The 27048-nt window shown below is 55.2% G+C and overlaps 1 protein-coding gene across 3 annotated transcripts in view; it reads left to right on the forward strand.

Moving 5' to 3' along the window:
- NLGN3 (neuroligin 3) overlaps window positions 1–27048 on the forward strand; it is a 39641-nt gene that overhangs the window by 7766 nt on the left and 4827 nt on the right. Inside the window, exons 2-6 of one of the 3 annotated variants that reach the window (XM_048318673.1) lie at window positions 9994–10739; window positions 11832–11891; window positions 19231–19290; window positions 21961–22110; window positions 23813–23998. In XM_048318673.1, the coding sequence (XP_048174630.1) occupies window positions 10262–10739; window positions 11832–11891; window positions 19231–19290; window positions 21961–22110; window positions 23813–23998 (934 nt within the window). In that variant the 5' untranslated portion in view covers window positions 9994–10261. The remainder of the gene's footprint in view (window positions 1–9993; window positions 10740–11831; window positions 11892–19230; window positions 19291–21960; window positions 22111–23812; window positions 23999–27048) is intronic. The other 2 variants (XM_048318674.1, XM_048318675.1) reach the window with 2 other exon arrangements.

Here is a 27048-nt window from a genome sequence, read left to right on the forward strand (position 1 = left end):
GCTTGCGCTAACTCGTGCTCTGCCCTACCTGTGCGTTGCTACCAGTGGTCACTGCTCCCCATCTCCGGCCCCAGTCCATGTCTGGGTATCCCACTCCCTGCTTTGCAGAGAGCAGCCCTCTGTTGTAGATGAAGAGTCCAGCGCTGTGAGGAGGGGAGCGTGATCTCCCAGGCCGGCCACGGCAGAGCTGGCACTAACTGTGCCCCCAGGCAAGCTGCAGTGTCATGGAGCAGCGGGTCGCTGCTGATGCCATTAGGCTCAAAGAGGCATTTGCAATATGGTCAGAAAATCACATCTGGTCTTTGGTGAGGGCCACTCGCACTAACATAAAGCTCAGCATCTTGAGTCCGGTGGGGACTGGGGCACACAGTAGGGCGATGGGCTGGAGTTCAGCTGAGGCATCTCTCTGGCACAGGACAGGACCCGCAGCTCTCCCAGCTGTGGGAAACTCGGGAGCATGGGGTGGCACAGCCTGGCATCCCTGGGTCTGTGCAGAGCCTGCCTGGTGTTTCACCTGGCAGCAGAGACTATTGTAACAAGGTGGAGGTGATGTGAACAGTGAGCTCAAACACCTGCTAGGACAGCTTTCCTGAGCAAAGACCCTGCAGTGAGGAAACAATTTAGTGCTGGACTGCAATGCTTGGGCTTTCTTGCATCCTGAGGGAGCACACTGCTTCCTGCATTGTCACCCTCAAGGGATGGCGCACACCCCCCCTTGCATGGGGATGTGCTCTCCCCATAGAGCCACCTTGCTCCATGGGCTTGGTCTCATGGTACAAGACAAGGCGGTAACAAGTGGTGCAAAAAGATGGTGCTTGTACACTGCCAGATAACTTGTAACCTTATCTCTGCACAAGAAAACTTACTGTGTCATGTTTCAGCTTCTGTGCAAAAGTCAGTTCCTGCTTGTCTCCAGCTATTTTCTTCATCTTTGTTCTTTGTCCTGGGTGTTATTACCTTTAGCCCAGATTACTTCCATGATCTATTTTACAATTCTGCCCTGCAAAACCTTTTTGAGCTGATAAAGAGTGGAGTGATGTTAGGCAGACATAGGTGGTTGGGGCAGGTGTTGGTAAAAGAAACAGGCCTTTGCTGGCTCTGCTGCTGAAACCAGAGGCTCCAAAGCCACCGTCTGGATTTCAACCCTTGATTAAGTGGTTTTGCCTTCCTACTTTGAGTCAGTAAAAATGAAACATTGACAACTTATTTCGGGTGTAGCTGTTCCCATTCAGAACACTCTTGGATTTTGTTGCCCACCCTCCCTAATCACATTTGCAGGAAGTCCATGTATTTTAAGCTGCAGTCGGTTCCTCTCTGCCCAGCCCACCTCCTTACATTTATAGAGCCTCCCCCAGTCCACGCTAGTCCATGGAAAGCATTGGCTGTGCACACACTCGCCCTGCCTGCAGCCACTGATGCTTTCTCAGCTTCCCTTGGAGCTTGTGTGAGATGTCTTGAGCTGTTCTTAGCACAGGTGGTGGTATGGGTAGGACAGAGCTTTGTGCAAATTGCCCATGGCCCATTGGTTGTAGGAGCTTCATGTCCTTTGCATGGCTGGGTGCCCAGAAAGGAGCTTGAGAGGCTGAGGTATGAGAGAGTTTTGGGGAAGGACATTGCATCAGCAACTTGGTTTCATACTTGCCTCTTAGTTTCAGGCATTTCAGAAATGGGGGAGTGGTTGAGCCAGCCTCTTTGGGTCACCAAAGTCTCCTTTCTTTACTGGACTTCAAACGTGCTTTTGCTAACGTAAGAAATATGAATGTGTTTGGACTTGGACTTTCAGAAGCTTATTGATAAGAGCTTTGTGCTTGTGTAATTGTTCCCTAACACGGTTCAGTCATAATGATCCATGTTAACCTTAAAAATGGCCCCTGTTAGCCATGGTAGTTTCCAGGGCAGTTATTTGGGAGTGGACGCAGGAGGCATCGCTCTGGCAGATGTGAGGGGGATGGTGGTGAGCAGGTGGAATAATGTCAATGTGCGGCTTCCTGAAGCTGGAGAAGGAAGTGAGGGGAATGCTGCTGCTGGAGCCAGCTCTCTCTTTGCTGGGTGAGATTTGCACTTGGGCTGCTAGCTGTGGAGTGTTGATCACAGATTTGAGAGAGATTATATTGCCTTGGAGTAGGTGCCTGGTGCTTGTTTGTGATGTGTGGGAGAGTGAGCAAGTTGTCTTGGCATGAACTTTGTGCTGGTGCCAAGGGCTTGCTGAAAGCAGATTGTCTGTCAGCTCACTCCCTGAGTACTCGTCTGGAAATTCCAGGGTTCTGTGGATGCACTTTTGCATTGTCAGTCACCTGCCTGCACGAAGCCAGAGGTGGAGTAATTCTAACATGTATTTGTGAAGGATAGAACAGAATAGAATAGAATAGAATAGAAATAGAATAGAATAGAATAGAATAGAATAATTTTGGTTGGAAGGGACCTACAGTGATCATCCAGTCCAACTGCCTGGCCCATTCAGGGCTGACCTAAAATTAAGGCATGTGGTTAAGGGCGTTGTCCAAACGCGTCTTAAACACTGACAGGCTTGAAGCATCGACCACCTCTCTAGGAAGCCTGTTCCAGTGTTTGACCACCCTCCGGCTAAGCAAAGGCTTCCTAACGCCCAGTGTAAACCTCCCCTGGCACAGCTTTGAACCGTTCCCTCATGCGCTATCGCTGGATCCCAGGGAGAAGAGCTCAGCACCTCCCTCTCCTCAGGAAGCCGTCAGGAGCCTCGGGGCTGCCCCGGTCCCGGAGCTGCGGTTCGCGGGCGGTGCTGACGGGACAGCTCCCGCGGGGTGCGGGGAACTCTCGACCTCACACGGGGCTCCGGGAACCAGCCCGGCTCCGCCGCGCCGTCCCTCCTGAGCGGGACAGAGCGATGCCACATGCACATGTTGCCGGCTCTGAGATCCTCCGGGCTGAGGCAGGCGCTTCCTTCGCTGCCGGGGAGCGAGTGTGGGTTCAGCTGTGCTCGGACAGTGCTTCTCGTTAACCTCTGCCCCTGCAGGCGAGTGTTTGTACATTGAAACTGCAAATAGCAAGGTGAGGAAGAGAAAAGCTGTGTCTTCGTGATGGGGTCAGGAAAGCCAGAACGTGAGATAATCCAGATTATTTCTATCCAGAGCGTGGCAATAAATAGCCTGCTTCCAACAGCTATCCCTGAGCTGTGTGGGAACCCGCCAGTCCACCGAGAGGCTGCTGCCACTGCCCTCTTCCTGTCCTGGCAGAGCCTGCTGCTCACACAGCAGCTGCTGGCTGTGCCACGTGGCCCTCTCTCGCCTTTCCACCAGGCTCCCGGGAAGCAGTCAGTGGGAAGGTCAGTCAAAATCGGGACTAACTCAAGGTGAGCATGTAGCCCACTCCAAAAGACTCCAGGCTTTCAAGCACAGTTGTCCTTGGTTCCTCTATAGTGGTCACCTTCTTCTTGCATCAGCACTATTGGGTGCTGACCCCAACGCTGACCCTGCTGGAGTGCTCATGGGCTGTCCTTTAGCAGCATCACCAGTCACAGCTCAGTGACACTGAGAAACCTCCTGCATTTTTGGAGCTCTTGATGCTAAACAAGAGTTGGAAATGATCCAGGTTATATCACCTGCTGGGTAGCGTGTCTTCTGGAGCCGGGAATCGAACAGTGTGCTGGCATTCAACACCAAAAATGTCTGGAAAGGCTAAAATGTGGGCAAAGGAAAAGTCTGCTTTGCCCCTGGTATCCTTCCCAAGGCAGGCTTGGCTCCTTCATGAAGAACTCATTAAAGGCCATGGAGCAAATGGTGACAGGCCATATTGCAGAGGGAGGCCTTTGGCACCACAGCAGAAGTGGCTCTTGAAATTGTCTGTTTCTAGGGATTTTGAGTAACATTCTTCTGTTATGAATGGAAGCTCTCGAGGATCTTGGCATGTGTCTGGGAGTTGTCAAAGAGCTTCTGTCCCACATATGTTCTTGCAGCGTGGAGGAACTTAACTGACACTTCTCACGTGGTCCCTCATCCTCTCCCCAGGGCAAAGGATGTTCAGTGGAGTGTCTCATAGGCTTCTGACATCCAGCTTGCTTTAAATATTGGTGGTAGTGTGGATAGGAGCTAGGAAAGGCAAGGCACAGGGATGTATCTTGCACTTGATGCAAGCGAGGGTGAGGTTTATGAGGTTTTCCTTCTGTCCCATTAGAGTGGCTGTGGTGCCTGATATTGGGGGGGCTGCAGATGTGCCTCAGGAGGAGAGTGAGGTGGGGAACGCTGGACTCTGGGAGAGGCCTCTGCAGTGTGGAGAACAGGTGTTTTGGGCTCCATGGTACTGGGAAGCCTCCTAAGTGCTCTGCTCTGCACCCTAAATGCTGGAGGGTTCATGGCCAAGGTGGATGTGTATACCCAGCTGGTGACAAATGCCGGATGAATGAGGGCAGGGGCAGAGCTGCCAGCCAGTGTAATGAGAAGTGTAAGACACTGGGCTGGAGGGGATGCTGGGGTTCACTTGGTCCATCCATCTGCCACGTAGCACCCTTTGCAGATAGTCATGGAGTGCTTTAACTTCTCCTGGGGTACACTTTTCTTTCGTTATATGAATGTGTCTCCTACCTAGCACAAAAGGGCAGAGTGTTCTGAACTTTTTTGCAGTGGCTTTTGCATGTTATAAAATTGTGCCCTGTGACTTGTCTTGTCTAGACTAATCCCCATCTTCCAGACTTTTCTCCAAGGCTTTTTGGTGATCTTGCTGGTCTCCTATGGCCTCTCTCAGTTAGTCCAAATCTTTTGGGGCATGAACTGGTTCTCTGGACAACAGTATAATAACTTGGTGTGTCTTTACAAGCTGAGAGTAGAGTAATTACTTCATGTGTAAGCTGACCTTTCACACATCCTCCTGTAGTTGCCTTTTTTTTGTGGCAATGATATGCTGGCTCCCGTTCAGCTTGTACTCACCTGTAGCCCTCATGACCCTTGTGGCAGAACTGCTGCTGTCTTTTCTTCTGTGGCCTGTTTGTGCGATTTTTTACCTCCCAGTGACTTACAGTCCTGCCCATCATCTCTCAACCCTTTTTCCAGTCTGTCAGGAGCATGTCAAATTCCCATCCTGGCCTCTAAAGTGCTGGGGTGTCACATGCAGATTTTGAAACATACTCTGTTCTGTTGTTTAGGTCATTCATGGGAACACAGAGCAGCAGCAGCGGGGCAGACCTTTCTGAAACCCTACATGTCCTTTTCAGGGTAACTGTGAACCATCTATCACTGTTCACCAGCTCTGTGATGGACCTGGGAAATGCCCCCACAGTGCTGTGGGACCAGGAAACATCTGCCTGTGGCATGGATGGGTAACCTGGGCTGAGACCTGCAGGCATAGGGATGCTCTTGAGGGGCTGCTGGGACACAGGGACACAAGCACATCAGTCCAATTGTGCTCCCCAGGGTTTTCTGTGGGGTTTCTGCAGTGTTGTAGGCCAGGTGGGATGGGGCTGGGTGAGAGCTGGGATTACTGCCCAGTGGAGGAGAGAAGATGCCAGGTGGGGAGTGGGTCTAGCAGGTGCTGCTTGCTAAGAGCTGAGCACCAGCCTGAGCTCCTGGAGCACAGGCTGGTGGAAAGGTTTGGAGCTCACCTGGAGAAGAGAAGGCAGGGGTTTCTCGTGCTGCTTGCTGGGTGCGTGTTTGTTCTGAGGTGCATGGGCTGGCCCTCAGCAAGGTACAATGGGGTCAAATGGTGAGCACAGCTGCACAAGGCACAGTGGCTGGAGGGTGCAATGGGACATCCTGTCTGCTTGCTGTTGGAAGGAGATCCATCCATCATCCGTCATCCATCATCCATCTGTGCCAGCTGGGTGCTTTGACATCTCCATCTGTCCTGGCTCTGAACCTCATGGGACATAGAGGTACAACATCAGTGTGATGAGCTTGGGGTTGGTGCTCCAGGGCAGGAGGCTGGGCCCTGATGAAGGGTCCAATACGAGAGCAGGCTGGCTGCTCGCATCTCCTCGGCCGTCTGCCAGAGGAGGTGTGGATCCGGCTTGTCTGGCTGGTGTTGAGATGCCTGAATATGAATCTGCGAGAGAGGCTTCCAGAGGATCCCACCCGCCCAGGTTTCCATGGAGAGAGTCTCTTTGTTGAGGAGGAAGCCGCCTGGCAGACAGTGTGGCCGTGGAAATACCTATAGAGCATTTGTTTTCCAAAGCACATGAATAACATCCCCAACAGCTAGCAGCCTCACTTCCTCTGCTCACCCACCAGCGCCCTGGCAGAGTGACCTGGGATGCCTGCGGTGTCTTTATCCTCCCAGTTTCTCACTGCGTGCTTGTCTGAGCATTCCCAGTTTGGTTGTGCCTGCCCAGCCCAGCCCGGTTTCATTTTGAGTTGGCAGGCACGGCTCCTGGCGCGGGGCTGCAGGCAGGCAGCAGCCCATCTTTGCTGGGGGACACGTTTGGCTTCCCTGCTGGAGGGAAGAGTGAGAGCGCTGTAGGCGGCAAAACTGGGAAAGTTTTGCTCCCACCTCCCATGGGATGTGAAGGGAATTGCTTCCCTGAACGAAATGTCCTTTCTCAGGTCTCTCAGTTCTTTCTCATGCTTTGAAAGACCAAGAAGCTTAAGAGCTGTTGAGGCAGCAGGCAGCAATGCAAGGCACATGCAACAAGCCACAGTGAAAAGGATTAAGCTGGGGTTTTTATGTCAGTCTGTCAGCATTAAATTAAGGCTAAATTCCCATCCTAAATGTTATGTTAACATGAAGTTACATCAGAAAGCACAGAGCACAGAACAGCAATATGAGGGTATAAGATGTGTTACAGGGGTATTGTAATTATCCCAAATCAGGCATTTGAAACCCAGGGAATTTCAGATATAGGGTTTGTGTCATTTTTTGGGTATGTAATTGAAAAAAATCCAAACATAGGAAGGCTTAGAAGTATGTCACTGAGATTGTTTGGGTGCCTTTATTCTGTGCTGTGCGGACATGGGCAGATGGAGGCAAAGAGTCTTTAAAAAATGATGGAACCAAATGTGGAATTACAAATGTTAAAATACCGTGAGCTGTATTTGAGTGTCAAGGCATTGTGTCTCTCCAGGGTAACATTAGGGCTGCTGGGCCTTGACTGTGCATCTCCATATCTGGACATATTTGGCTATCACTAACAGAACTCACCTCTGTGCCTCGTGCTTTGTAAAACTCGTTATTGGAGACAGTTTTAAGTCCTGTAGCATCATTTTGTTTAAGTTAAGAATGTGTGCTTAATTCTATCTTAGCTTATGTTTTTTTGTCTTCAGATTCCCATGTTTTTTCAGAGCTGGATGAGGATTAAACAAAAACCCAGAGGAATATCATCATAGCGTAATTCTGAGGAGCTGTAGCAAGAAGCTGTTTTTTGGCTGTGTTTTGTGAAAAGAGATTCCTCATTGTGTCAGGACAGGATGGTTACAGTAGGCGTGCGGAAGCTCCGAGGATGCAAAGTGGGCTGTGAATTCAGCCCTGTGACTGGTGTGTGCAGCCCAGCTGGGCAGCTGTGTAGTGGCACTGCCTGGTGCCATGAAATTGCTTGCCTGGAGGAGTTGGTGGAGCAGCAGTGCCCATGGCAGCATGTGGCTGCAGCCATGAGGAAGCTCTGGAGCTGGGAAATCAGCTGGTGAACCACTGCTGGCAGGGCTGTGGTGCTCCTGAAGACAGAAAATGATGACGGATCAGTTGAAATGGCTCTGCAGGGAGCACTGTATGCACTATCACAAAGACTGGAAGCTGGCTGTAGCTTCCAGTCATACAAATTAGATATGACAGTCATTAATAATTAGCTTTATCCTAACCTGCGGTACCTGAAGGAACCTGAGCAGAAGATTTGCACTGGGCAGTTTGCCTTCCAGCAATGTCAGGCAGAGTGGTGGGTCTGAAGCATCTTTGAGATCCTGCTTGGGAATACAGCTTTGGGGGCTCCCGGGCCAGCACTGCACCCCTGGGACATTGCTGTTAGGCAAAGGTCAGTTCTCTGCTGAAGGAGGAGCATTGTGGCAAGGAATATGAGATGAATGATAGTTTTCTTCCAGAGCTGCAGGCAGAACAGGGCAGCCAAGGCACTGTGCTGCAGAGGCAGCTCCAGCAGTGGTGGGCAGATCTGAGCTTGGGGTCTCTGAGTGCCTCAGCTGTTTTTCTGGCCCTTGACTCAGCTTTTATTTCTTAGGCTTTGGCATCTGTTTGGGGAATAACGCAGCGGTGTTGTGCTCCTGCTGGTGTGTTTCTGTCGCTGCCTGGTGAGGCAGGAGGAGGTGAAGGGGAGTGATGTACAGAGATGTGCTGCCCTCCTTGTTTGGCATTACCTGCATTCCCTTGGATGGGGATGCAGGCTCTGGAGAGGTGCCTGCATGCCCAGCCCTGCAAGGCCTCGCGGTTTGGGTGGGCCAAGTGCAGTACCACGATTTTCTGAGATGAGTGTTTCTATTTACTGTGTTACCCTGATTTCTGAGCCTGCCAAGTTCTTTGGGCATATCAGGAGGGCAGGCACAGCATGGACCCATTTCCTTAATGACCAGCAGTGAGTTGCCTGCACATGTGCAGTACAGATTTGAGACACCTTCTGTGGGCATTTTTGGTTGTGTTCTGTTTGGGTGGGTTTTTTTGTGGGTTTCTGTTTATCTGTCTGGGAGGGTTTGCGGGGTTTTTTTGGTGGTGGTGGGTTTTTTCCCTGCGGATTTTCCTCATTGGATGAGGTGTTCTCTATTTGTGGAATCCCTGCCCAACTGAACCTCCACCAGAGCTGCAAACTCCCATCTGCATACAGCCCTTATTTTGTGCTCCAATAATTTCAAGGCAACTCTGCTCCCCTCTGAGCTTGGGAGAGATGTACCGGGTGGGCACGTAAGGATGCCCTGGGGCAAACCGGAGGTGCCTCACCAGCGCTGCCGTCTCTCCCAGGGGGAGGACATGTGGCTGAGACAGGACGAGTGAGCATCCTCTGAGCCACCACCGCCTTTTCGCGGGGACCCGGCTGAAGATCCGCCCGCCGAGGAGCGGAGCCAGCCGGCGGCTGATGCTGCGCTCGCCCGGCCGGGGTGAGGGGAGCAGCGGGCGGGTGCAGCCCCCGCGGCTCCCCGTGCCCGGGTCCCCCGGGAGCAGCGGTGCTGGCGGGGGGAGCCGAGGCGGGGGCCACTTACATAAGCCCTAAATGCGACAGGCGGTGCGGGAAGGTGAAGGGCAGAGCACTGAGAATCCACGCAGCCTCCAGCGAGGGCTCCCTGGCACAGGAGCTCTGCTCGCTGACACACATCCGCGGGTCCCCATCTGCAGTGCCCTCCCTTCCCCGCGGGCCCAGGGGGGCTGCCACAGCTGCTCCTCCTGATGCTGCCAACCCGGGCGGGGACGTGGGAGCGCAGCTCTGCCTCCCCGGGCTTGCCGGGACAGGGAGCGGGTGGGGAGGGAGGGCAGATGCCCACAAGCGCTGTGGCTGTTCCCCTTCTGCCCGCCCAGCACCCGGGCCCTGCCTGGGGTCTCACTGCTTTGGCCAGTGGAGGGGGAAAGCTGATGGGCACTGTGTTGGTGGGCGAGATGGGTGCCTGGCTAGGACGTGTGGGTCTAGTTTGCTGGTATATGAGGGGTGGTGGCACCCGAACAGGGGAGCAGTGCTGTGATGAAGCCCAGGCAAGGGGCACAGGCTGCGTGGTGTGGGAACTCAGGCGGCTCCTGCTCAGCCAGGGGAGGAGAGATGCCAGTGGGGTCTTGTGCAGGGGCTGTGCTTGGCACCAGTGGTGTCCAACAGGCTCCTGATGGGGAGGGACGTAGTGCTGTCTGCTTATCTTGGCACCCATACTCTGGGTAGCCCCTGAGCGCTGGGGACAGGCTCTGCAGGCATGGGCAGACAGTCTGTGTGTCTGCACAGGCTCTGCTTCTTCTGCCCGCTTTTGCCTGCTCCCAGAGCCACCTGCCTGGGTGGTGGCAGAGCCAATGAGCACCCATGGGTGGGAGGCTCAGCCAGAGATCCTGGCTCCTTCTGCGCTGCAGGTCTTCGACTCTTCCAGAGCAAGTCTGCTGTTAATTCCCTCCATCTCTCCACAGTATCAGCAGTCACCTCCAGGCTGGGCCACTGGCAGGCAGGCAGCAGCAGGCAGCTGGGAGGCTGTGAGGAGCTGGTGCCACATCTCCCTGCGTCCGTGCTCCCGACTCACCCAGCAGAAGGTGTGGCTGGGCTGCGCACTCCCGACTCCTGTCTCTTCTGCTCCGTCTGTTCCTGTTGGGCAAATCGGAGGCTTGGTGTGATGGGGTTGCTCTGAGACCTCGCCCCAGGAGCTTCAGGCCTGGATGTTGGTGCTTTTTCTCCCGGACAATGTGGCTGATATTCTGGAGAAGCCCTCTCTTCCCCCCTGTTCTCCAAGTGCCTGAGCTGGTGGCCAGCTGGGACCTGCGTCTCACCCTCTGGGTCCTGAGCTTTGCCTCGATGGTTGTGCAGATGGAGAGCCAGGTCTACTCGCCCACTGTCAACACGCACTATGGGAAGTTACGAGGGGTGCGCGTGCCATTGCCCAGTGAGATCCTGGGGCCCGTGGACCAGTACCTGGGGGTTCCTTATGCCGCTCCCCCCATCGGGGAGAAGAGATTCATGCCCCCCGAGCCACCACCATCCTGGTCAGGCATCAGGAACGCTACCCACTTCTCACCAGTCTGCCCCCAGAACATCCACAACGCCGTTCCTGAGATCATGCTGCCCATCTGGTTTACCTCCAATTTGGATATCGTGGCCACGTACATCCAGGACCCCAACGAGGACTGTCTGTACCTCAATATCTACATCCCCACGGAGGATGGTGAGTCCCCACTGGGGTGACCGCAGGAGAGCGAGGGGGGGGTCACTCCACCCCTCCCCAGCAGTGGTTGGTCTCACCTGGGTGTTGTGTTTGAAGCATGTGGTTGTGGACCCTGCAGCATGCTGTCTGTTTGTGGAAAGCTTTCTCTGGCCACGCAGCTTGCTCTCTTGCCCTCAGCTCCCATCTCTGTCTCGCGTGCTCCTGCTCCTCCACGCCTTCCCGTCCCACCCCTCCACCTCCATGGCATCGTCACGGGTTCCTCTCTTGTATTGCTAAATCTGAATCCGACTCTCTGACCGCAGATCCACAGAGTGACAAGCTGATTTGTGCTCCCCACAGGCGCCGAGTGCCAGGTTCTGTCTTGAGTTGGTTCGAGTTCGTCCTTCCTCCCTGCTTCCCACCCTCCCCAGGTCCATGCGCTAGTTGTGGGCGTGGGCTGCGGCTGGGAGGAACACTCTCTGCCTCTCCCTGGGAAGATGCTCCGGCAAGAAAGGGACCACAGAGCCCTTTTCCGGGCCCTGGTACGGATGGGAGGTTGGGGTGCACTGGCAGACACATCGCTTGGCTGCTCCTCCGTCCGCCGGTGGGACAGCGGCAGAGCGATGAGCCTGGGGTGCTGGGGGCCCACGGGGCGTGGTCCTGTTGGGGTGAGGCTGAGCGGCGCTGGGTGCCTCCTTGTCTAACCTTTTCCTTTGTAGGGGATCCCACCTGAACTGTAAGTAGAGGGCAGAGGAGGCAGCGCCTGCCCGCACGCCCGCCCCAGCCTCACCGCAACGGGAGCCCCCAGGGATTTTCAGCGGGCCAGAAGGGACCCGCAGCAGGTCTGCCGCACACAGCAGAGCAGCCTGGCGGGCCAGTGGCTTCTCCCAGGCTGGCTGGCTCCACTCCTCTGTCTCTGGGGCCCACGGAATGCATCATGCCTTCCTTCCCGCCCAGCACGGCTAGCCCAGAGTTTTCCTCCCATGGCGACGCTCCCTCCCCACCTCCCGCGGTCCCGGGGGCGGTGGGAGGGTAGCAGCGTGGTTGTGATTGCATGCCCACTCCCATCAGTGGAGCCTCCTGTTATTTTGTAGTCTTTTATTCATTTTACAGTAAAACGGATTTCCAAGGAATGCACCCGAAAGCCCAACAAGAAAATATGTAGGAAAGGAGGTATGTAGCAAGCCGACCGGCAGAGAGGCACAGAGAGGAAAGAGAGAGAGAGTGAGAGAGTGAGAGGGTGCCTGGCTGGCCCCTGGCCTGCAGCACTCCTCCGGCACCTCTCTGTGCTGCCACCCGGACTGCGGACCCTCCAAGCAGCCCACCCTGCCATCCCCTGCTTCCCACTGGGAGGAGCCCCACAGATGCTCCAGCCAGCTGGGAGCACAGGTCTGGGGTCAGGTCATGAGAATGCTCATGTTGCTCCAGGCCTTTCAGAACAGCTTCTCCTGGGCTGAGCCTGCACTTCCACCTTCATCCCACTGGCACCGACAGCCTCCCAGTCCCTGGGCATGAGGGGTAGCCTCTGATGGCAGGTAGCACTTAAATGCCTCCATCCCTTAGGTTGGGTTACCCCACTGGGGGTGTACAGACCTGCTCAGGGAAGGAGCTGTGTGAGGGGGGACTGCAGTCCATCCCGGGCTGAGCTTTTCCCCCGTTGTGTCCCTGATCATTTTGCATCCAGAGCTCCTTGGTTAAAAGCATAAAGCCTCTCCTGGCTGTGTAAATGCTGCAGATTCTGCCCTGACCCTTGTGCCTGCCAAGGCTGTTCCCCAGTGCCCACATCCCCATGCCAGTGCCAGTCCTGCCAGTAAGGATTTGGTTTCCAGCCTATGGCACAGCAGCCTCCCTGAGCCCTACCTGCCTCATGGGCAGCCAAGCACCTCCAGTTCAGACACATCTCTGCTTTGCCTTGCCTCCACTGACCTTCCCCCATTGCCCCTAAATGATCCTGTATTCCCAACCAGTGACACGGACAAGGGAGTAGAGATGTACAAATGGGAGCTGGCTTGGCCCCATGTCAGACACAATGCCTCACCCGTCCCTCCACACAGCCCCCTTGCAGGCAGGGAGAGCTGGCTGCTCTGTGCATCCCAAAGATGAACGTGTGGACGGTCAGGCAGCCAAGCTCTTCTGAAAGGCTCAGTACAGGGCGTCTGGCCTGCACAGGCTGCTGTCCTGGGCGTCCTGCAGCAGCAGGGTCCCTGCATCCCAGCCTCTGTCTCCCTGCACCCCTGGGTTTGGCGGGGCCAGTGCAGCTGGGCTTGGAGGTTTGGGGAGCGCTTTCCTTCCAGCCGTTTCCCCCAGTTCTGTTGTTTGGTTTCTTTGCTTTGCTTTTCCTGTTGCTGTCCTGGCTATTCACACGCCATCTCTCTGAGTGCCAAGGCTGCTCCTGAAAGGGCTGGCGCATTAGGGAGTCTCTGCACGCTGCCTCCGGAGCCGGCTGTGCCAGTGATCACCAGCCACTTCAAAGCGCTTCCTCTCCCGGCCCTCCTACCGGCTGCCAGGGCTGGCAGACCCCCACCACCCCCAGTCCTATATCCAAGGCCAGGGAAGCAGGCTCCAGGTTACTGCTGGAGAAGGGGATGATATAAGGCATGACAAAACACCTTGGGTGCGCTCATCTCCTGGGTTTCCCTTCCCACTGGCTCTGCTCACAGGCAGGGTTTCTTTGCAGCCCATCTGCAGTTGCCTCTGGTCACCTCCCAGGGAATCTGGTGGGGGGCATTCCCTTTTCCCCCACTGGGCTCTGTTGACTCATGGACCAGCAGGTCCCTAGTCCCAGCCATTTGGACATCCAGGTGTGGCATGCCAGGAATTAAAGCACCCAGACGCTGGCACTTCCCTCCAGCTCTGGCCAGGCTCTGGTAGCTGTTGGCTTGAATTAATTGAGTCACTTGTGATGAAACACAGAAGCTCCCCCACCCCTCATCGTGTATCCTGGGTTAGTAATGCCTGGGGAGAGGGTAATGTACCTGCAGTGCTGATTTCCTCAGGTTGAACATTTGAACATTGATTCATTCTGGAATAATCATGATTACTATTTCTAAGGCCACAAACGAGCAGTGATAAGTTCTCCTCTCACAGAACAGTATTTTGGTGGTTAAAAATGCCTCAGCTCCCACCTTACTGGAGTTTTCATGACTTCTGCCACCCCTAAGCTCAGTGTATTTCAGAGCAGACGAAGTGTTGAGCATTTATCAGTTGTGCTTGTTTATCTCTGGGACAGAAAAACATCCCTGTTTCCCTGCCCAGTTAACCACAGTAATTTCCTATATGGAAATTTTCTAACTGCCAGCCTCCTCCACACACATTGGTCCCTTCTCTGGGAGCAATATAGGGCAGCAGTGCTTTGAGAGCAACTAGCCATGCATGGTGCCAGGGGAGCTGACAGCACTGAGGCTCAGCTGCAAAAATAGTGCTGCCCACCCAAAGACCATGTACACACTGAGACACACACACTGAGAGTACAGTACCTATGTGCAAAATGCAGCTCTGCCCCATGCTTTGTGCTGCCAACACTTCCAGCCTGTTTCTGGCTGTGATAGACGCCAGGATGATTTTTCCTTCCCTTCATCACCAGCCTGGGCAAGCCTTGCTGCAGGGCATGAGGAGGTGGATGTCATTTTTGGAGGGGAAAAATGTGGTTGCCCTGCACTTAGCAGCTCTTCCTGGTTTTTCATTAGCAAATGCCCAAATCTCTCTGGCTGGGACTGTGAGGAGTCTGCAATATTGCAGAGACAAATATGCAGGCCAGCATCTTCCTCTGCTGTGTGAGGGTGGCCGGAGCTCCCAGCAGCTCCTGGGCTCAGGAAGCACTTCGGCAGCTCTGCGGGAAAAGCGTGTCTTCTCCGCTGCTCTCCAAGAAGCTGACTTGTCCAAGTACCAGCTGAGGCTTCCCTACAGCTGCACAAATTCTGCAGTGCTCTCTTGCTGGAAGCTTCTTCCCAGCCCCCTCAGAGCCTGCTGCTTTGCAGAGCTGGCTGTGGGCAGACCACCGCCCTGGTGCTCTGCTTCCACTTCGGGGAGCGATTTGCAAAGGTGAGGGTCGGTGTTTGTGCTGTCAGAGGCAGCAGAGCGTGAGAGGATGCAGTGCTTTTACAGAGTCCACTCAGGGATGGAGATAACTCCTCTGCATTATTCCAGGACAGGGAGGGGCAGGGCAGCACCAAGGTGTGCTGCAGTCCTGGAGCAAGGGCTGATGGCTGGAAGGGCTCTCGGACACGGGTCCCATCTGACTCTCCCTGTGTGTGGGGTTGTGCAGCAACAGGTTCAACAGCTGCCCCGGTCTTGGTCCTGTTCCTTGCCACTCCCAGAGAAGCAGCTGAGATGGTGTGGCCAGCAGCAGGTGGACCTTTGGGTGCATGTAGCCATCAGAGGCTCCAGCTCCCTGCAGCATTGTGGCTGCTTTGCAGGAGTGGATGCCCCAGGGAGCTCGCACTGAGGAGAGGGTGCTGGAGCTGCCTACGGGCACCCTGAACAGACATTTGGATCTGTAAAGGTGTCATCTCAGGCTGCTGCTCTTCTCTTATCCACACCATGCTGAGGATGAAGGCTCCAAGGACTGAGGTTCCTTACCCTCCTTTATCTCTGTTTGCAGTGGTGTCAGTGCTGTTGGTATGGTTTACTTAAGATAGCATAAATCCAGCATGGATGCCCCTGTTTCAGGGAAAGTGATTTTATTTTTTTACTGAACTTGAACTTAAATCTTCCTAGAGCCTAGATAAGAATGTATGCATCCTTCCTATCGGCCCGAACAATGTCACTTTGCAGTCAGCTTAAAGTGAAGTGGCACAACAGACATTCACCTCCCGAGTTAGTGGAGGGTGTTTTTGATGGGTAAGGAGAATAAGAGCCATGAGCCCTTTTAGTTTTTCCAGCTGTGAATCCACAGGCTTAAGCCCATTGATGCCTGAAGCAGCCACCTAAAAACAGAGACTAGACAAGAATAAGGGAATAAAGGTAGGTATTTGTTTGAAGGGCCTTCAAAGGTACCCCTGGGGAGCCAGAGGCCACTGCCAAGATGGACCCCAAGGTGGACGACAGGTCACGAGTTCTTCACACTTTTTTAAGTTTGGTTCATTTGCATATCAGGGTTAATTATCCAATTAAAGCTTCAGTTAATGATGCAGTTTTCCCTAAGCTTGCCCCCCTTTTAGAGGCTTTGGTTTACACATTCTGGGCCTAGGATGTTCTGAGTGTCCTTGGAGAGCAGGCCTGGAGAGGCTTTGTTATGTCTAAGCATGAGAGAGCAGAAGTTAACAGGCTACAAGAAACTTCAGAGTTACACACTAGGCAGTGCAGGATTTGAAAAACATGAAAGTTAAAACCTAAGGCATCACCATACCCCTGGGAGTGGGTGCTGCAGGGCTCTGCATGGTGACATTTGTTAGTGCAGAGAAAGATCTCCTGGGCTGGGTGTCCCTGAACGTGGCAGTAGCCAGTGGAAGGTGTTACTGGGTGAGGGAAGTGAAGCTGTGATTGCTCTCATGAGCTGTGGGGCGTTGGTGGGTTATGCTGGAGTGAACAATGCAGCAAGAGGCAAAAAGCCCACTTGGTCACAACAGTCTGTGTTGGCCGTAACCACCCTGGCGCCTTCCTGCTGATGGGTGAGGCTTGTGCTTTGCATCTGCCACACACACATGCCACTGCTGTTCCCCTTCCCCCTAGCTTGCATCACTGCCCTCCTGCTTTGCTTAGCTTCCCAAGTGCTGCTTTCTACCATCTCTTCTGCAGTGCCTGAAGCTCAGGTTGCTTTAGGCTTGTCCCAGCTGTCCCTAAGCTCTGCAGAAGCAGTCTCCATCTGGATCCCTCCCTGCTCAGCCAAGACAGTTGCTCAGGTCCCAGAGATGCTGTCCACTGCCCTTTTTTACAACCTGACAAGTTCTCATAGCTGTTTCCTCCATTCTCATCTGCACAGAGATTTTGTCCCCTGAAGGAGACCAGGCTGGAGGCTGCAGCCTGGCCAGTCCCAGGGTTTTAACAGCACCAGGGCCTTTGGCAGTGGAAAATGATCTCCAGCTGCCTGTGGTCAGCTTCCCAACTCTGAGGCATGGTGTGGATGAAGGCTTGCTGGCTGTGGTCTTCATTAGAGAAAAATCCCTATCCCTTAGAAGTACCAAGAGGTTGGTGCATAGCACTGGTTAGCAAATATTGCATGAGTACTTCGTCATTTAAGTGCTTTCTGGGCTTGCAGCTCTTCCTAATGAAAACACAGTAGGTCAAGCTTGCAGCCTCCTGCAAAGGGCCTGAGTGGCTGCGGGGTGGGCTGGAGAGGGAGTGTGGGAAGGACGCAGCAGGAAGGGGGGGATGCTGGGGCTGAGGTGTTGGGGCAAGAGTTGACAGGGATGGGGGCGGTGCTGGGTGAGGAGAGGAGAATGATGTGAGATGCTCAGAGGATGGCTGGGTGGTGAAGCAGGAGGGGAGGAGGCAGGGCTAGAGCATGGCATGGGTAGGTCAGGAGGTAAACCCTGCGTTGGAGAAAATCAGGACGGCACAGGAGACTGCTGATCCATCCCTGCCCTGGGTGGGAGCAGCTCTACCTCACCTCTTTCTGGCAGCATGTCCCACCTGGTCTTAAACACCTCCCCAAGCCACCTCTTCGAGTGCTTTGCCGCCAGGAAGGTTTTCTTCTCATCCTGCCTCCTGTAGCCCCAGGGCTGCCTGAGAGGGGCTTGCTCTTCCACCTCACAGTAGCCTTTCATGTGTTGGGATGCTGCTGTAGCTCCCATCATGCCTCTGCTCCCAGGATTTGTGTGACCCAGCCTTCTGCAAACTTTTCATGCCTGCTGGATTTTTCTAGGTTTCTGGTTACTGCTCCTCCAGACTTTCTCCAGCAGGTCATGGCTGCTTAAGGTCATTCTGCAAGCCTCTCGCCCTGATGGAGCTGCCTCACAGCAATTTCAGATCTCTTCCTCCCCCATGACAGATTCCTTTTAAATTCAAATCCCGTCCCACTCCATGCTGCCATCTCTGTTATCCACCTCCCGTGTCACCTGCAGAATGCCACTCCCAGACTGACAGTGAGCACGGCTCCCCAGTTTTGTCTTTCTGACCAGTTTTGTGCATTTAGTCCTGTAGTTCCATGCAGCTACAGGCTTGCCCCTTGCTCGTGAGAGCTTTGCTGGGGGCTGTGAAAACCCTTGTGTGGCAATGGGGCCTGTTGGAGGTGGCAGCAGGACCCTGGGATCAGCCGGGTGCCTGGCAGGGTGTCAGAGCCCCTCATCTCAGGGGAAAGTCACGGGGCAGTGCAGGCACTGTGTGGATAAGTCCTGCCTGGGGGAAACGCTGCTGTCTCCCCAGAGGTCACCATCACCTGGGGAGCTTTTTGTTGCAGGTATTTGGGGGCAGAGGACTTGCAGGCACTGGTCTGCAGCTCTAAGGGGATGAGAACACTCAGCTTCTCCCTGAAATTCAGAGCTCCAGGGCACAGGGATGGCGCCACTTGCCTTTGTGTCCACATTGGCATGCAGTCCTTTGCAGGAGTGGGGTTTTGGCACAGGTTTTTCAACACCCCTGCTCCCTGCCAGCCCACAGGCCACCTCTCCTGGCTCCTGCTGGCTGCAGTTCAGGAAGTGCCAGGCTCACTGCAAGCTATGCACAGCAGCATTTCACAGTGCCCGCTGGGGCTGCTGGGCTGGCCCATGCCCCAGCACTGCAGGTTGGTGAAGGGACACGGAACAACTGTAAGGCATTCAGGATGTCACAGAAACCAGCACGTGTAGGATTCTGCCTTGACCTGGTCAGGTCAAGCTGATTGGTGCCTTCGCAATCCTCAGTGAAACGTGGAGCTAGTCTTGTAAGAGGGGAGTTGGTGCAGGATGGAGCCAGGCAGCTCAGGGGAGCACCTGTCACGAGGGACCCTTGTATGCTGTGGTGGTCTGGTGCAGTGGCACCAGTGGTCTGTGGCCAGGCACAACAGGGGGCCACACACCATGTGGGGGTGATGGGCAGGACCCTGCCTGGTGGTCAGTGGCCATGCAAGGTAACCTTTGGTGTGAGCTCTGCAGAGGACAGTTGTCCCCAGGGGCAGCAGAGCTGGGAGCAGGGCTCCTGTTCACAGCTGGGTGCTGGGAGAGGGAGCCTTGCCTGGAGCTGAGGGTGTGTGACCAGGTGGGGGCCAGGCTGGGATGCAGGAGGATTGGCAAGTGCTTTGAGAGACTCATCCACCACCAGCGCTGATGCTGCCACAGCCCCACTCATGTCTTCCCTGGCACCCCAGCCCTCCCCAGGGAGGATCTGGGAAGGGGCCCAGGTGAAGTGGCATCCTGGCACAACTCCTGGGGCAGTCCTGCCCGTGCCCTACACTGCCCTGGCTCTGGGAGAGGTGCAGTGTGAGTAGCCAGCAGTGCTGTGGGGCACAGGCGTGGCCCCACTGTCTCTGCTGTCATGCTATTTTTGAATTCTCTTTTTTTTTTTGTTGTGTTTTTTTTTCTTTTTTTTATTGTTGTTGTTTTGTTTTTATTTCCTTTTGTTTTCCTTTTTGTTCTGTCTCCTCGTGTTTGGTCCCTAGGAGCCAGCGCTAAGAAACAGGGCGAGGACTTAGCGGATAATGACGGTGATGAAGACGAAGGTATTTCTGTGCTCGAGGCTGCCACTGCATGACACGCAAAGCAGCTCCGTGTGCCCGCCATCCGCTGCCACCCCCAGGGAGCCCTGTGTGTGTCTGTCTGCCGTGCCAGGCAGCTGCGCGGGGTGGGGGGGCAGGCTGGCCGGCTGTGCAGGGCACCCAGGACCTTCCCTTCCTCCTGATGGGGGGAAAAGCTCATGGGGTTTTTCCGCTTTAGGAGAAGTTTGCTCCCGCTCATTTTGAGCGAGGGCAGGGAGGAAGCATGGCAGCTTGGGAGGAGAGAAGCCCTCGGGCACCTGGGCCCATTTCACCCTGAGCCCGGTCACATCCCACCTCCAGCCTCATCCCTTCAGAGTTGGTGACATGCATCTGGGAGCCAGCAACCTCCCCATCCACCCTTGCCTGGCCCTGCCGTGGCTGTGCCAGCAGCCTGAACACTTGGCACCCAAAGGGTATCTTGCCATGCACAGGAGACGCAGGGTTCACTTGGTTTCTGTTAACTTCTCTCCTTCCTCATCCAACAGAAGTGAGGTCTTTTCTTGCAAGCACCAGCCAAGACAGAGCAAGTGGGCTTTCAAGCAGATGTGATTCTAGATGCTTGCCAGGGCTAAGCAAGCTGCAGAACGGGCAATTTTTAGTAAAACAGGGTGGTTTGTCTGCAGGTTATGGAGTCGGCGTGTTTGGCTGCAGAGATGTGGTGAGGAGGTAGGAGGAAGGGTTGGCCAGGGTGCAGCCCTAATGTGCTGAGGACAGTAAAACCTCCTGGTGTGCAGAAGGCCCAGGGCAGCTTGAGCAAGGCTTGGCAGATGGCATTTAAGATCTGGGAAATAGGTGAAAAACTTTGTGCTTGGCAGTACTAAAACCCTGTTGTTTACTCCGGCTAACCTGTGCCCCAGGATCTCTTGTACCAGGGCGTAAACTGGCATTCAGCCTAAGTGACTCGACTCTGCTAAATCCACACACACCAGAATGTGCTGCAGCAATTCGGAGCTGTTTATTTCCTGGTACATCTCTGTACATTGTTGCCATTCTCCTGAGAGGAGTTCCCTTTGTATGTCAGTGAGTGGGAGCAGAATGAAGGGAAGACATAGGCACAGGCACTGATGTTCCTGCCCCTCACATTTCAAGCAGGCGGCCCTGGAAAGAATTGTCCTGATGTAGCTCTGCCACACAGGCGATGTCTGTCCTGGAGGAGCTGCAAGCACTTTTTGCTCCCCTGGTCTGTGCATTTGTCTGGCTACATCCTGGCAGTAGGAAAAAAGCCAGCACAGGTTTTGGGTTTGGCATAGCCTTATTCTGCTGGAGGGAAGAGGTTTTTTCTATGGGAGGCCACCTTTAGCCATGCCGTGGGCCACAGCTGGAGGTGAGAATGGCTACAGATACTCATCAGCCTGGTCTGCAGCCCCCTGCGATGGGCAAGCCCACAGGGAGGAGTGGACATGGGCAGGGGTTAGGTGGGTGTGAGGGAGCGTGAACAGCCCAGTCGGGCACTGGCACTGGTGTGGCTGTGCCCCAGGAGCCCCAGCCCCGGTGGGCTGTGAGGGGGACTGTGCTGCACTGCTGAGGGAGGCAGGCAGGGAGCAGCAGCTGCCTGGGGCAGCTGAGGCCAAGCAGGCACAGCCAGCCCACTCAAGCAAGGTGCTGGGTGTGAGTGAGCACGAGGGAGGACAAAGTCCATCGGTGCTGGATCGCCAGCCCAGGACAGGGCTGGGCAGGGCAGGCATGTGGGACCTGGCGATGTCTCCGTGATGGGTGCAACTGCCTTGTCTGTGTGACACGGGCAAGATGCACCAGCAGCCCAAGTATGGGTGTTATTCCCTTGTGGGTGGCCATGGTTCCATGAGGGATCAGCAGCCTGTGGGGCAGAAGGGGCAGGATGTCCCCTGGACAGGAGAAGTCGAGAGAGGGAGCGTGGCTGCTCCCTGTCCCCTAGGCTCCCACAGTCCTTCCTCCCCGGTCCTCGGGGTCCCATTCCCCATCCTCACTCCATGCCTCATGCCCTGTCCTCGTCCAGATGCCGTGCTCACCTCCCTGACATGCACACGTGCATACACTGTCTGCTCATCACCATGTCTGTGTCTGGGCACTGGGGTGCCATGGGTTTACATCCAGACAGGCAGGTCTCTGCCTTCCCAGGGGAATGGGAAGGGGGAGTGGGAGAGTAAGGCACTGGAGCACACATCAGTGGCCCCCCCACCTTCTAGGTCCTGCACACCCCCATCCCTGCCCCCCTCCACAATGCCAGCTTCCAGGACTCACGGAGTGCTTGGGTCCAGCCAAAGACAGGACATGGGGCTGCATCCCGGGGCTGGACTCTGCAACTCCCACCCACAGCAGACCTGATCTGGCTCCCACACAATGCCAGAGCCCATCTCTGGGGAAGAGCAGTGGGGTCCAGCCAGCGTCCCTCCCTCACGTGCTCAGACCCCCGAGGGGACAGCAGTGTGGGGACAGTGCAGCGATAGCCACCTCCCGGAGAGGGGCTGGCAGGGTTGGTTCAGTGGTGTTTGGCTTTGGGGGTTCATGCTGTGGCCCCCAGGAGAGCTCTGGCTTTGGCTCCTAAGCCCCCTCCCTGGTCCTGGCAGCTGGCATTGCCCTTGTACTTGGTCTGCCTGTCGGGCAGGGTGCTGTGGCCATCAGTGGGGTCCTGTGTTTAACCACCTCTCCTTCCAGACATCCGGGACAGCGGGGCCAAGCCGGTGATGGTGTATATCCATGGTGGCTCGTACATGGAGGGCACGGGGAACATGATAGACGGCAGCATCCTGGCCAGCTATGGGAACGTGATTGTCATCACCCTGAACTACCGCGTTGGAGTGCTCGGTATGAGCTGGCTGCCGTGGGCTGTGCCGTCAGCACAGCCGGGCAGTGGGACAACCCTTGTGTCTGACCGGACTTGGACCAGCCGGAAAGGGGGTGGAGGGGGGCGTGAGGCCCGGCAGGATGCGCTGTGGGCACTGCCCCTGCCTTCCGCCCTGGCAGCCGAGCGGGTGCCACGTGGCAGAGCCCCCAGCACGCGGTCGCAGTCTAGTCTGGGTCCTGGCACCAGCCCCCCCCGGCTCATTTACACAAACTGGCTCAACTGAAAGCAAATATTGCTTTGTGGTTAAATGAATAATAAATGTGTTTACCCGGCATCTCCTCCTGAGAGGGCTCAGAGCAGTGAGGTGCCAGCAGATACTGCCTGGCTGTCCTGGGGACCTGGCAGCTCTCCCTCCCTGGGCACAGGCTGCCTCCAAGCCAGTTGTGCTGCTGGGACCCCCTCAGCGACCCACCACGACGTGGCTGTCTGCAGAGGGGACCACAAAAGGGTGTCGGGTGCCATGCAGAGAAGGGTGGCAGTCCTGTTTCCACAAGCACTGGTGACTTAGAGAGGCAAAATGAGGACAGAGGGTCAAAAGGCAGTGCAGTCCCCTGCCTGCAGCAGCAGAGACCCCCAGGGGCTTAGACACAGGAGGCTTGTTTGGAACACCACTGCTGCTTCCCTTAGCAGCATGAGAACAAAGGGTGTAGAGGTTTGGGAAAAGCTCCTTTCCAGCCAAGCTGCTGGCCCGGCTGGCTCTCTTCCTAGCCATCCAGCCTAGCATGGTGCTCTCCCTTGGCAGCTAGGCTCCCGCCTGGTACCTGGGGCAGCACATCCCTCTAATGGCCTCCAGAGCCCATAGTTTCTTGTGGAAGACGATAGTTACACAAAAATAAACCTATTCAAGACCTTTTAATACTAAAAGTCGGGCCTTTAAGATGGATAGGTTCCAAGTTAAGACACATGAGTCACAATATGACATTAGACTTAAGTGGTGCCTTCATCATTTCCATTGAGGTGGTGCACCACACCCAGTCAGACCACCTCCAAATGCCAGCACAGCCCTGGGGCCGCTCCCTGTGTGCTGGGGTTACCTGCCTGGATTTTACCTCAGGCCCATGGTTTTGGCTTCCTGCTTAAAAGTCAAAGCAAACGAAGGTGTGATAACTTATCTTGGGTGTTTCCTGTGCTATTGAAAGCACTTCTCACCTTCTTCTTCACTGAAAGCCTTTGTATTTTAAGCTGCAGTCGGTTCCTCTCTGCCCAGCCCACCTCCTTACATTTATAGAGCCTCCCCCAGTCCACGCTAGTCCATGGAAAGCATTGGCTGTGCACACACTCGCCCTGCCTGCAGCCACTGATGCTTTCTCAGCTTCCCTTGGAGCTTGTGTGAGATGTCTTGAGCTGTTCTTAGCACAGGTGGTGGTATGGGTAGGACAGAGCTTTGTGCAAATTACCCTGTCACTGCTTGTTGTTGGCCAAAGAGGCTCCCCGATGTTTGCAGCTCCTCTCTCAGCCTTTCACTCCTCTGAGCTGTGCAGAGGGTGGCTGGAGCTTGATGGCGTCCCTGCTCCAGCTTAGAACTCACAAAACTCTCTTGGTAGCGGGGTCTCGTGGTGGGATAGGGTCCCGCAGAAGCTCCCCTAGGTCTGGGGAAGTGGGGTGGGAGATCAGGACTTTCCCTGTTTCCTCATCCCTAACTGGGCTCCCCTTGGCCCCCAGGGTTCCTGAGCACGGGGGACCAGGCTGCCAAGGGCAATTACGGGCTGCTGGACCAGATCCAGGCGCTGCGCTGGGTCAGCGAGAACATCGCCTTCTTTGGGGGAGATCCCTTGCGGATCACTGTCTTCGGCTCCGGCATCGGTGCCTCCTGTGTCAGCCTGCTCACCCTCTCCCACCACTCTGAAGGTAGGTGTCAGCCGTGCCTGAGCATGCTGCAGCTGTGAGCAAACGCCCTGCTGATGCTAAGCCAAGGAAGGGAGCCCACCTGGGACCCACTGCCCAGCCTAACAAAGTCAGGCCTGCTTTCTAATCACTCACTGGTGAGAGCCTGGACCAGGACTGGGAAGCAAAACCTTCTCATCATTGGCAGAAAGAGGCTAGTGGCAGAGCATGTGGGAGCCAGGGATGGAGTGGGTGCTCCCTGTGCACAAGGCTGCAGCCCAGGGCCAGCACCTTGGCATGGGGAGAGGTGGGGACCCCTCCTGTGGTGTCCTGCCCTGGTGCTCAGGTTTTCCAAGTGCACGTGTGAAGCGGTGTAGGGCATCATGCAGGGCACTGGGAACAAGGATCTCAGTGCTAGGAAGGGTATTCATACTGGAATAGAGGGGAAGACAGACCTGAGCCTGGGAGGGATGGAGGGCCCTGTGTTGTGAGACTGGGAGAGCTGGAAGTGCTGAAACTAACAAAACACAGGTGGAAGTAATATGATTCATATCTGTAAATATAGCAGAGTGTTTACTCTAAATAAAGAAGGTAATTATTTATGCTAAAAGATTGTATTGGAATAAGAGCAAATGCATGTAAACCACTGGCAAAGACATTTACATCAAGCACTAAGGGGGAAAAAATTAACTGTGAGATTAGAGGTGTTTTTGATAAACTTCCTAAAGGAAATTATAGGAGAAAAGCCTGAAGTGGATATGGTCCCTAGAGGAGCAGCCTGCCAGGGACCTGCTCATGGGCATTATATGAGGGTGCAGCCATCTTCCAGTGCTGTGTCCCCAGGTGTGATGCTGAGGAGAAAGGGACATGTGTGAGCAGTAGACACAATTTGCTGTGTGTCTCTGCCCTTCAGAGACACACAGCAAATTGCACTCGAAGCTGATGTGAAGAGTTGCTGCCCTGCTCAACAGCCTGGGAATCACACAGGAACAGAGACCTCCAGAACCTCAGCAGGGCTGATGGCTGATGGCTGATGATGGGGTGTCTTTTACAGGCTGAAAGCTCCTGCAGAAAGAAAAAGTGTTTTCTCTGCTCACATTGAGTTTGAAAGGCTGGGGAGGGAACACTATGTGTGTTGCATTCTCAATGCTTCTTAGGGTGCTCCTTTCCATCGCAGGAGTGCAGGAGTGTGTGCTTGGCTCTCCAGGTGGCCCCAGCCCCTTGCAGGGGTCCAGAATGGAGCAGCATGGAGAGAGGCTGAGGGTGGATTGGAGGGGCTGCTCCTTGTGACTTTTCAGCCATGAAAAATAGTCCTGCCAGTATAGCACTTTTCAGGTGATGCTACACTTTCTGCCACTAAGCTCTGCACCTGCATGACAAATCCTTCGCTGCCCCATCCAGGCCCAGTGCCTCTGGTGTGGCCCCCCTGCATCTCAGCAGTGCTGGGTGCCCAGCACCCTCGCTGCTTTGGCAGGGGAGCTGCTGCTGGCTGTAAATACTGTGAGGCGGGAGGGGAGTGCACAGTGCTGCAGCCAGTGTCTCATAAAGCCAAATGGCCGTAATATGACCTCAGAAAATTCCCTGTGCCAGAGCACCCATATCCCCAGGGATGGGTAGCTGGTTCTGGAACACGGCGTGGGAGCAGTGCTAAGTTGGAGCCTGCAGATGAGGTGGGTTTGTTTTTATTGCATCAAAATAAAACTTCTAGTGATCACAAGCTATTAATGAAGCTGCTGATTTGTGCCTGCTCTGCCAGGTGCTGCAAGAGGCAGACACTGGAGGCTTGGTACAGCTCATGTTGTGTCTGGCTGCTTGGGAAATCCACAGCTCCCTGCCAGCCTCAGGCCTTGTAGGCAGGTGGATTCCTCATCAATGACCAAAGTGCTCTCCCCAGCCAGCAATACCAGGGCAGGAGCAGTCTCTGCCAGCCAAACTTCATTAACTTCATTTGCTCCATCCCCTGTTTCATGGGGGCTTCTGCCCTTTGCTGCCAGCCCTCCAGATCTCAGTTGGACAAGGCACCCAGCACCCTGCTTTGAGCAGGACTTGGCCCAGACACCCCCAGAAGTATTTCCAGTCTCAGCTACTGGGCAAAGCAAAGAGGAAATCAGGAGCTGGCAGCAGCTGGTGGCAGCCTGCAGGACCAACCACCTTCTGGGAGAGCCCTGGCCCACCACTTGATTCCACTGTGCTGTGGCAGCCAGTCCTGTAGGAGGCAGGGCGTGTTGGGACCCTCGCCTTGGAAGGGACCAGGAAGGAAGGGCAGAGCTCCATCTTCTTGCCTGGGCCTCAGCAGGCTGGAGAGGACCAGTGTGGAGTGCAGGGTGCTGATGCCTCCCTGGAATGCTTGTCAGGCTTCAGTCAGGTGCTGGCATGGAGTCTGGGCTCTCACAGAGTCCTGGGTCCTCCTGGATCAGGACGTGGCCATGCAGAAGCATGGCAAAGGGGCTCCATCAGGGACATGCCCAGCTGTTAGTGACATCAGCTGCCCAGTACTTCCCCAGGCAGTGGTGGGCAGGGCCACAGCCCAGCCTGGTGAGTCTGTCTGGGAAGTGATGCTGCTGGCAGGGTGCAATAGCTGCCGTTGGGACAGCATCTCCAGGGAGCCAGGAAACCCCATCCTGGCTCCTTGGCACGTGGATGATGGTGCAGAGCAAGCAAACCCATGGCCAGTCTCCAGCCTGTAGGCTGGGTATGGCTTTCTAGGGCACCGGGAGGTGACAAACAGAGCTTGTGACTTCTCTTTGTCCCAGTGCATGGGACTGTACGTCAGGTACTTGGCAGAGTGAGGACTGTGCGTGCAGACAAGAGCTATGGACATGGTGGCTGGGAGCCAGGAGCGTCTGAACACTTCTGTTGCGGGAAGGTGCTGCTCTCCCTCCCTGCAGAGTGGCACAGCCTTGGTTGCACAGGGGTTCTCTGCATTTCAGGGTGCCAGGGGCAGCCCCATGGCCATCACACTGCTGTGCCAGCACCACTCAGGGATCACCTGGAACAGTCCCTTGTGGCGAGCAAGTGCTGGGGTCTGGCAGGGGTGCAGGCAGCACTCGGGGTGCAAAGCGGGCTGGTCAGAG

This window comes from Corvus hawaiiensis, chromosome 14, assembly GCF_020740725.1.
Source record: "Corvus hawaiiensis isolate bCorHaw1 chromosome 14, bCorHaw1.pri.cur, whole genome shotgun sequence".
NCBI classification, from domain to species: domain Eukaryota; kingdom Metazoa; phylum Chordata; class Aves; order Passeriformes; family Corvidae; genus Corvus; species Corvus hawaiiensis.